At 43.7% G+C, this 11258-nt stretch overlaps 2 protein-coding genes across 7 annotated transcripts in view; both read right to left on the bottom strand.

The window, feature by feature from the left end:
- LOC122541578 (zinc finger protein 271-like) overlaps nucleotides 1-11258 on the bottom strand; it is a 652600-nt gene that overhangs the window by 587599 nt on the left and 53743 nt on the right. The window lies entirely within an intron of this gene.
- LOC122541632 (zinc finger protein 271-like) overlaps nucleotides 6230-11258 on the bottom strand; it is an 11011-nt gene continuing 5982 nt past the window's right edge. For all 3 annotated transcript variants that reach the window (XM_043678552.1, XM_043678550.1, XM_043678551.1), the window contains exon 2: nucleotides 6230-7978. In XM_043678552.1, coding sequence (XP_043534487.1) covers nucleotides 6764-7531 — 768 coding nt within the window. In that variant the 5' untranslated portion in view covers nucleotides 7532-7978 and the 3' untranslated portion in view covers nucleotides 6230-6763. The remainder of the gene's footprint in view (nucleotides 7979-11258) is intronic.

The following is an 11258-nucleotide window of genomic DNA, read 5'->3' as shown; positions in this document are numbered from 1 at the left end:
CTTCTTCACTATTCTATCTACTTGTGACTCCACTTTCAAGGAGCTAGGAACCTGCACTCCAAGGTCTCTTTGTTCAGCAACACTCCCTCGGACCTTACCATTAAGTGTATAAGTCCTGCTAAGATTTGCTTTCCCAAAATGCAGCACCTCGCATTTATCTAAATTAAACTCTTATCTGCCACTTCTCAGCCCATTGGCCCATCTGATCAAGACCCCATTGCAATCTGAGGTAACCTCCTTCGCCATCCACTACACCTCCAATTTTGGTGTCATCTGCAAACTTACTAACTGTACCTCTTATGCTCACATCCAAATCATGTATATAAATGATGAAAAGTAGTGGACCCAGCAGTGATTCTTGTGGCACTCCACTGATCACAGGCCTCCAGTCTGAAAAACTACCTTTGAGCCAGTTCTGCATCCAAACTTTGAGTTAGTTCTCCCTGTATTCCACGAGATCTCACCTCGTTAATCAGTCTCGGTTTGGATCAGAAATTGGCTCGCTAAAAGAAGACAGAGGGTGGTGGTTGATGGGAAATGTTCATCCTGGAGTTGAGTTACTAGTAGTGTACTGCAAGGATCTGTTTTGGGGCCACTGCTGTTTGTCATTTTTATAAATAACCTGGAGGAGGACATAGAATGATGGGTTAGTAAATTTGCGGATGACACTAAGGTCAGTGGAGTTGTGGATCGTGCCGAAAGATAGTGCAGGTTACAGAGGGACATATGTAAGCTGCAGAGCTGGGCTGAGAGGCAGCAAATGGAGTTTAATGCTGAAAAGCATGAGGTGATTCACTTTAGAAGGAGCAACAAGAATACAAGGTACTGGGCCAATGGTAAGATTCTTGGTAGTCCAGATGAGCAGAGAGATCTCGGTGTCCATGTACATAGATCCCTAAAAGTTGCCACCCAGGTTGATAGGGTTGTAAAGAAGGCATATAGTGTGTTAGCTTTTATTGGTAGAAGGATCGGGTTTCGGAGCCATGAAGTCATGTTGCAGCTGTACAAAACTGGTACAAGCTGGTTCTTTACTCAGAGAATAGTAGGGTTGTGGAATGCACTGCCTGCAAAACTAGTAGACTCGCCAACTTTAAGGGCATTTAAATGATCATTGGATAAACATATGGATGAAAATGGAATAGTGTGGGTGAGATGGGCTTCAGATTGATTTCACAGATCAGTGCAACATAGAGTGCCAAAGGGCCTGTACTGCACTGTAATGTTCTATGTTCTATATTCCCAAATTTGGTGGTTAGTGATTGAGGGGAAAGTGAGGTCTGCAGATGCTGGAGATCAGAGCTGAAAATGTGTTGCTGGAAAAGCGCAGCAGTTCAGGCAGCATCCAGGGAACAGGAGAATCGACGTTTCGGGCATAAGCCCTTCTTCAGGAAGGGCTTATGCCCGAAACGTCGATTCTCCTGTTCCCTGGTTAGTGATTGAGATGTGTTCACAAAAGGCTGTAGATTTTTTTTAATCGCACAACAGAAGTTTATTACACAACAGAAGAAATAACAAACACAATTCAAGCTACCCAAATACAGAAGATAGTTGGCATGATTTGGAACATCCAGCAAGCAAAGTTTCAACCTGTTTTCCGACACTATGCGTTAGAGACAGTCAGGTCTGGAGAATTATATCTGCATATCAACTCTTCAAGGTTCTACTTATCTGATTCTTGACAGTTTCTTTCTTGTGGATGTGGAAACAATTCAGTGGGTCCTTTTCAAATTCATTCAGAGGATGTGAGCATTGCTGGTAACTCCAGCATTTATTGCCCATCCCTAGGTGCTCTCAAAAGATGGTGGTGAGCTGCCTTCTTGAACGGGTACAATCCATGTGCTGCAGGTAGAACCACAATGCTGTTAGGGAAGGGGATCCAGGAATTTGACCCACAGACACTAAAGGAACGATGATATAAGCATCTTTCCATTAGCAAAATGAGGAGTCTGAAGACCCTTGCTGTCTGACATAATGCTGGATTTAGACACTGTTTCAGAAGGACACTAATTTTTTTTAGGCACAACCATTCACAGAATTAACTAACATCATTTGGATCTGTGATGACTCAAATTCCAATGTACGCAGTTTTCACAAAGACCACATCTCAAATAACGTGTGCAGTTTTGATCTCCTTATTTCAGGACTGAGGGGGTCTCTGGAACAATACCTGGAATGAGCAGTTTGACATTAGAGGACAGATTGGACAGACTGAGTTTCATTCCAGTGAGTTTAGAAGATTGAGGGTTGGTTGATTGAAGTGGATATGATTCCGAACAATCTTGACAAAGTGAACATGGAAAGGATGCTTCCACATGTTAGAGAGTCACTTTTTAAAAGTTTGGGGTATCCTTTATAGGATAGAAATAAGAAGAATGCTTTCCTCTCAGAGATTTGTACGACTCGAGCTCATAAGTTGGTAGAGACATGGTCATTAAATATTTTAAGGTGGAAGTGCAGATAGATTCTAGTTCAGAAAAATCAAAGGTTATCAGGGATAAGTGGGAAATTTGAAACACAAACTGATCAGCTAGGATCTTCTTGAAAAGCAGAGCATTTTTGAGGGTCTGAATTGTCTACATTTACTTCTAATTTGTATGTTTAAAATCAAATGTATCTCATCAGCTGTCTGCTTCTCTGTTTACAGAGATATCTGTGGTTGTGACAATTTATCTGGTCATTCACTTTCACAATGTAAATTTGAAGTGACTATGTTGACATTCCAGTCTGAAGCTACCACATCAATTGACTTGTGTTGATTAGTTACACTCTGTTCAACTCTTAACGAAAGCAAAAATTAGCTTTACCAAAATTAGCTCTGGCTTTGTCATTTCACTTTGAGCCTGTCAATTACTGCTATTCCTACCTCTAGCCTCTTGTTGTTTCGCTATTGGAAGATGAGTCTGGGTGCAATCTGACACTAGTTGCTGCACTGGACAACTTTCGATGTCTTCAGTGGGTGATGTTTGAATCTGGGTGATGTTTTGAAAATTCCTTTGGCAGGATCAAATAAAACAGGGGAGGCCATTGAGCTTGCTCTACCATTCAACATGATCATGGCTAGTTTTGGATTCAATTCTAGTTTTGATACTTCTGTCACCCTTCCAAATCCCCCAGATCCAATGGTCCCTTGAGAGACCAAATATCTGTCTATCCAGCTTTAATAACAATACTCACAATGTGGAGGATCCACAATGCTCTGGGATGGAGCACTTCAAAGATTCACAACCCTTCATATAAAACAATTTCTCCTCATCTCAATCCTAAATGATTAGTACCCTATCCTGAGACTGTGCCTCTATGATCTAGATTCCCTGACCAATTGAAACAATTTCGCAGTGTCCACGATTCAAGCCCCTTCACAATCGTGTTTGTTTCAATTAGATCGTCTCTCGTTCTGCTGAACTCCCCCTCCCACCCCGCCAAGGATATGCAAGTCCTGGGCCTCCTCCATCGCCACACCCTAATCACTGGAGGAAGAACACCTTGAGACCTCTAACCACACGGCATCAATGTGGATTTCACCTGTTTCCTCATTTCCCCTCCCCCCACCTTATCCCAGTTCCAACTTTCCAACTCGGCAGTGCCCTCATGACCTGTCCTACCTGTCCATCTTCCTTCCCACCTATCTACTCCACCCTCCTCTCCACCTATCACCATTACCCCACCTCCATCTACCTATCGCATTCTCAGCTCCCAGACCCACCCCCTCCCATTTATCTCTTCACCTGCTCGGCTCACATGCCTCATTCCTGATGAAGGGCCCTTGCCCGAAACGTCGATTCTCCTGCTCTTCGGATACTGCCTGACCTGCAGTGCTTTTCCACCACCACACTCTCGACTCCAGTCAATATCAATCCATATTACTCAGCCTCTCATCACAGGACATCCATTATCCCAGGTCCAATCCCAGAACCGTCCCTACACTACCTCCAATGGAATCACATCCTTTCTTGAAAGTGGAGATCAACAGCAGACAATCCTCCAGATGTAGTCTTAGCAAAATCCTGTACATTTGCATGATTTCTTTATTCCCATTCTCCAATCCTCTTGCACTAATGACCACCTTGTTATTTAGCTTCCTAATTGCTTGCTGTACCTGCACACTAACATCTGTGAGTAGGAGTACTGAAATTCTCTTTGAACACCAACACCTGTAAGTTTCTCATCTTTTCAAAAATACTCTGTCTTTCATTGCTATAACTAAGGTTAATATCTTCACACGTCTGACATTACACCCTATTTACCATCTTTTTGTTGACTCAATTAACCTGTTCATATATCTTAATAGCCCTTCTATATCCTCCCCACAGCTTCACTTTCCATCCAGCATTGTATCATTAGCAAACCTAGACAATTACTTTTTGTTGATTTATCTAAGTCATCACTATAGTTTGTCCATAGCGGAGTTTCCAGCATTGATTCTTGTATTATTCCTCTGCCTCAGAATTTGAAAATGTTCTGCTTATGCCCACTTTCTGTTTCCTGTCTGATAACCCATTCCCCACGAGCACCACCTTCTCAAGGGTTTCCTAGGATGAGCAATAAATGTTGACCCAGCCTGTGATCTCCATATTAAAAAGTAATTCCCTGACCATGGTAATACATTGCCCCAACTGTCTTTCATTCAGCCTCAGACTTTCCATTTGACTGGGGATACTGTGGAGATCTTGTGTGATGTTGCATTTCCCAATCATTCATGAACTGTCTGAATTTTTCACTCGTGAATTGAGATCACTGTCACTGGTCACACGTCAGGAATGTTACAATGTTTGAAGTGTGCTTTCAGACACCCAGTCTGAATAGTTGTTGATGGGATAGTGAAGAAGGCGTTTGGTATGCTTTCTTTTATTGGTCAGAGTATTGAGTACAAGAGTTGGGAGGTCATGTTGCGGCTGTACAGGACATTGGTTAGGCCACTGATAGAGTATTGCTTGCAATTATAGTCTCCTTCCTATCTGAAAGATGACGTGAAACTTGAAAGGGTTCAGAAAAGATTTACAAGGATGTTGCCAGGGTTGGAGGATTTGAGCGCCAGGGAGAGGCTGAACAGGCTGGGGCCGTTTTCCCTGGAGCGTCGGAGGCTGAGGGGTGACCTTATAGAGGTTTACAAATTAATGAAGGGCATGGATAGGATAAATAGACAAAGTCTTTTCCCTGGAATTGGAGAGTCCAGAACTAGAGGGCATAGGTTTAGGGTGAGAGGGGAAAGATATAAAAGAGACCTAAGGGGCAACATTTTCATGCAGAGGGTGGTACATGTATGGAATGAGCTGTCAGAGGATGTGGTGGAGGCTGGTACAATTGCAACATTTAAAAGGCATTTGGATGGATATATGAATAGGAAGGGTTTAGAGGGATATGGGCTGGGTGCTGGCAGATGGGACTAGATTGGGTTGGGATATCTGGTCGGCATGCACGGGTTGAACCGAAGGGTCTGTTTCCGTGCTGACTCTATGACTGTGACGAGATAATCAGTTCCAGTGAGAGTGAAGGGCTGTACTCCAAGCTTCATCCATAGGCAGTGTGGGATGTCAGGAGTCATGAGCAGCTCTTTATCTCCTTTGGCTTGATGTTCGTTACAAACACTGCACTGGCCAATGTGATCCTTCATTCTCTTGCTCAAATTTGACCAGTGCAGCACTTCTCTTACCTTCCTCAGACTAGGCTCAATTCTTTGATGGCTCGTGTGGGATGTGTTTCAGGATCTCCTTTCGCATCTCTTTATGAATAATGACCAGCTCCCTTTGCACAAGATTCCATCTTGAGCAATCACTTCATCTCTGTTTGTCCAATACTCTCTTAATGTAACAAGGGTGCCTTCGAATAGTTGCAGGCTACCCTTTCATCACAACTTTCTATAATATTGGCAGAGTTGCATCTTGTTGTGGAGTTTGATCTAGATTGTCAGATTCAATGTCTCTGCTGGATTGTTGGCATCCAGAGCATATCATGCTGTTGCTTCCTGTTGAATATGGAAGATTTCACAGTCTACACCAGCATCAACTTCCTTTAGAAAAAATGCAGCTCTCAACGGCATGTCATTTGTGTACATCTGCTTGTACTTCACTTCCAAGTGATATCTCTTAAATGAAGTAACACTGGTTGCAATCACTTTGAAACAGATAGAAGTGATTTGAGAAAGATGCTTATCACCATTTTCTCTCTCCCAAAAAGGTGCTGGTTGAAGTTGTCACAAGCAAAGATAATATCCAGTCTCTCTTTCTCAATCTGTGTAGTGTTGTTCAGTTTGTGTAAACCCTCTGGATACAAACACAGCGGGTTGTCCTCACTGCCTGGGGGTTACTCCAAGTCCTGTTTCACTGACATCACACTGCAGGGTCACTCCATTGTTACATCATAATCCCTCAGCACTGGTGATGTCATCACTAGTTGTTTGATGGGAGTGAAAGCTGCTTCTTGTTCTGTGTCCCAGTCCCACTGAACATCCTGCACAATGAGACTGGGTACAGGTAAACACTCTGAGGACACCTTAGCAAGAACATGACTAGATTGCTCCTGTGTGGGTTCACTGATGTAACAGGAGGTCCAAGAATCATATTAAAGTTTATTAGAGAATTCACCCTGAGAGGTTTCTCTCATTTATAACTGTTCATGGGCCAGGAGATATGGTGACAGTGTGAAAGACTCATCCCCGAATGTTTTCTGTCTGGTGTGAATACACTGGTAGTTCAGGAGATCTCTTGAGCTCTCAGGAGGGTTAAAGATGTTATAAAAGGTTTACTATAAACTTCATACTTGAAGGCTAATCCCCTGTGTGGAGTCTCCAATGTAGTAGGAGGTTAGATGACCTTGAGAATGATTTGTCACACATCTCACACTTGAATGGTTTCTCCCCAGTGTGAATGCGTTGGTGTGTACAGAGTTGAGAAGATGTCGAGAATGATTTGTCACAGCCTTCACATGTAAATGGTTTCTCCCCTGTGTGAAAACGACGGTGGATGCGAAGTGCTGATGACTGCGAGAATGATTTGTCACATGTCTCACAGGCAAATGGTTTCTCCCCCGTGTGAATGCGTTGGTGCTTGCGCAGAGTTGATGAATCGTAGAATGATTTGTTACACACCTCACATAGAAATGGTTTCTGCCCTGTATGAATGCGTCGGTGCCCATAGAGGTGTGATGATTCTGAGAATGATTTATCACAAATGTCACATATGAATGGTTTCTCCCCAGTGTGAATCCGTTGATGTCTGCGTAGATTCGATAAGTCTGAGAATGCTTTGTCACACACCTTGCATGTGAATGGTTTTTCCCCTGTGTGAATGCGTTGGTGTGTGCGTAGGTTTGATGAGTCTGAGAATGATTTGTTACAGATCTCACACATGAATGGTTTCTGCCCTGTGTGAATTCTCTGGTGCCTCAGGAGATGGGAGGAGTGAGTGAAAGCCTTCTCACAAACCTCACACCTGAAGGGTTTGTCCCCAGTGTGAATCATCTGGTGTGTCAGGAGCCTTGTGGAGGTCATGAAAGATTTATCACAAATCTCACATTTGAATGGTTTCTCTTCCATGTAGCTGTCTGTGTGTTAATCGTGTGTCTAAAAGATATATCTTAGCCAAGGAACCTGTGGGGCCCTCCTCACTCACCTCATAATTGAATAGGCCTTCACCTGTAGGAATGAGTCAGTGGTTCATGAGATGCGATGAATGATTGAAGCTCTCACCACACTTCGAGCCAGTCATACCGATCGCCCACAGGCAAACCTTCAGAAAGGCTGGTTCTGATCGAAGGCTGCCCACCACTGACCAGTTTTAGATCTGATGATAAATCAAAGTTTCCCTGACCTGACCAATTTCCAGATGATGGTTTCACTGCCCAACCTTCTCTGTGTTGAGCAATGCTGTGAAAGAACTGGATGTCTTTCCACAGTTGTGCAGTTGTTCACTGGGCGATGGTCAGAATCTATCTGCAGTGTCTATCCACTCTGTATTCTCTGGTGTAGTACAGTGCAATCCTTCTGTAAAACAGGAAAAGGAAACATGATTTCCTCCAACTCCCTCTCCTCCTTTGCTGAAGAGGCTGACTCCTCAGACAGAGACTGTTCTACAGTGAGTGCCAGTCTGTTATTCTCGTATGTGGGGAATCAGATACAAATATGTTCTTTTTCCTCACTTGACTGTCACACATCCTCTGTTTCCAGCAGAGTCACTGGATAGTGATCAGAGGCAGACAATGTGGCTACTTTCAAAAAGTCCTAAATACTCTCCTTAAAGAAGGGGTGTCTGCAGTAATTGCTTGATCAGATCCACATTGTTGTGATTGGAATGAGCTCAGCCAGATGGACCCCATGGAATATGAGTTCCCTGATTAGCGCTGTTGACCCGGATCAATCAGGAAGCCTTGGTTGACAGATATTAACGGGTATGTTGGAGGTTCTGCTCACTCTGGAAGCCAGGTCTGTGCTAGCTGGGTCAGTGTCATGTACTATTAACATGTAAGTAAAAGGTGACTTAGTGACAGGAGTTATTTCAATGATGAGAGAAAAATACACCCCTGAAGTTATTCACTCGCAACAGTTGTCTTTGAATTGGAGTAAACATTTCTGTCATCATATCGTTACTTGGGAAGCTTGAATTGTTCGATCCTACTGTTGAAGACCTGGCCCAGTATGTGGAAAGAATGTATTATTCTTTATGGAAAACGACACTGGAGCAGACGAAAACCAACGAGTAATTCTCCTGACATCGTGTGGACCTGCAGTTTTTTGGTTATTGGGAACCTAATCTTCCCAGAGACACCAAATGATAAAACCTTTCAAGAGTTGACAGATTTAGTTAAGGAATATTACGACTCCCAAACCTCCTCTAATTCTGAGACATGACTGGTTTTATTCAACATGTGGGCGGCACGGTGGCACAGTGGGCGGCACGGTGGCACAGTGGTTAGCACCGCTGCCTCACAGCGCCAGAGACCCGGGTTGAATTCCCGCCTCAGGCGACTGACTGTGTGGAGTTTGCACGTTCTCCCCGTGTCTGCGTGGGTTTCCTCCGGGTGCTCCGGTTTCCTCCCACAGTCCAAAGATGTGCAGGGTCAGGTGAATTGGCCATACTAAATTGCCCGTAGTGTTAGGTAAGGGATAAATGTAGGGGTATGGGTGGGTTTCGCTTCGGCGGGTTGGTGTGGACTTGTTGGGCCGAAGGGCCTGTTTCCACACTGTAATCTAATCTAAATCTAAAGTTTAAGAACCAAGGGAATCTGTATCAGGATGTTTGATAAGGTTAGGATGACTGGCAGAGGCACCTGATTTTGATTTAACCGTAAGTGAGATGCTGAGAGATCTTTGTTATGTGGAATTGATGATATAACCAGGCAAACGTGCCTCCTAGCTTAAGTCTAACTGGACTTCAAACAGACATTACAACTGCCTTTGTCATGCGGCAAGTGGAGCTTATGAGTTACAGGGTATGCCGATGGACTGAGCTTGGCAAACACCATTTGACTGAAGGCAATTACATAGCCTCACTCAGGTCATTTCCTGAACAGAAGGTCCCTAGGTCAGTCCACAGCAAAACCACAAAACAAAGCTTGTCTTTGGTCAAATGATTAAAATTTTCTCGAGGGTCTAGGCTGGCAGGGCATTGTAGTTGCTGCCAGTATATGGACTTGAGATTGCAAAAGAGTCCCACTAGACCTGAACTGAGTAAAAGAATTCATAGCCAGTTTCCAGGAGAGTGCACACCCTGGAAAGTCCATCCATAGCTGGTTTGGAATAGTCAAACTGCTTAGCAACATCCAAATCAGAACCAATCAAAATAAAAGTCTGGATAAATGGTCACCCAATTCTAATGGAAGTCGATACTGGCGGGGCTGTATCAGTGATTACAGAACCAATCATTTACCAACATTTGCTCTGGACTGCAGCCCTTAAGTTTGCATAAGGCCTTGATCAGGCTGAGAACCTACAGTGGGGAACCCGTACAAATTAACTACAAGTTCAGTTCTGGCCTCTAATGAAAAGCTGTTAGTTCAATTACCACTGATTATAGTAAAAGGCTCGGGCTCAAGCTTGATGGGGTGAAATTGTTTGAGAAAGATTCAACTTGATTGGCTCAACATTCTTTGACTAGAAAAATGGCTACCTGAGTGAAGTCCTAATTAAATATCTGGACATTTTTCAGGGAGGTCTAGGGACTGTCTAAGGGCCAAGAAGCAATTCCACTATTCTGCAAGGCCTGCCCAATGCCATTTGTCTTCCTTAAAAGTAGAGGCAGAAATCAGGAAGCTGGTAAAGTAATCATGAAACTAGTCCAGTTGGGGAAGGCAGCACCGGTCTTACTGACTGTGAAGCCCAATAGGTCGGTTCATCTTTATGGGAATTTCAAACAAATGGTGAACTATTTTTCACAGCTGGATAAATACCCAATCCTTTGCATAGAAGACTTATATGCAAAACTGGCAGGGGGCTCTGTCCTTCACAAAGCTGAACATGACACATACATACCTGCAATTGCAATTTGTTGTGAATTCCTAGAGGTATGTTACAATTAATACCCATAAGGGTTCGTACCAATATACATGAGTCCCTTTTGGGGTATCATCAGCCTGTGCCATTTTCCAGAGGATGATGGTGAACATTTTACAAGGTTTACCTCAGGCCACTATTCATCTGGATGACATGCTAATAACTGGGAAGACAAATAAAGAGCATTTAGGGGATTTGGACATAGTGCTTAAACATTTCTCCAAGATGGGGGTACATCTTAGGAAGGAAACATTTATGTTCCAGGCACCTCAAGTGACCAACTTGGGCTACAGAGTTGACAAGATCGGGTTACACTCGCTGTAAGATAAAGGGAGGATGATCAAGGATGTCCCGGCCCCTGGAGCTTACGTCTTTCCTTGGGTAGGTGAATTATTTCTGAAAATTCACACATAACCTGGCCTCCATCCTGGCTATTGAAAAAGCCTTGGAAGTGGTTTTGAAACCAAGATGTGACCTTCACGGAAGCGAAGAAGCAGCTATTGTTGTCTGAGGTGTTGGCACACTACAAACCCAAATGAGATGTGGCACTGCCAGTGCAATGCCTCCCCATATGGTATCAGAGTATTATTGGAGAAAATCACTGCAGATGCTGGAATCTGAGCTGAAAACAAAAAATGCTGGAGATTTCAGTGGGTCAGGCAGCATCCATGGAGAGAAAGCAAGCTAACATTTGAAGTCTAGATGACTCTTCATCAAAGTTGAAGTGAAGTATGGAGGGGGCAGCAATGAGGTGGGGGGGGAGCTGGGGGAGAAA

Source organism: Chiloscyllium plagiosum, chromosome 37, assembly GCF_004010195.1.
Source record: "Chiloscyllium plagiosum isolate BGI_BamShark_2017 chromosome 37, ASM401019v2, whole genome shotgun sequence".
Classification (NCBI taxonomy): domain Eukaryota; kingdom Metazoa; phylum Chordata; class Chondrichthyes; order Orectolobiformes; family Hemiscylliidae; genus Chiloscyllium; species Chiloscyllium plagiosum.
This window is presented reverse-complemented; position numbering and strand designations above follow the sequence as displayed.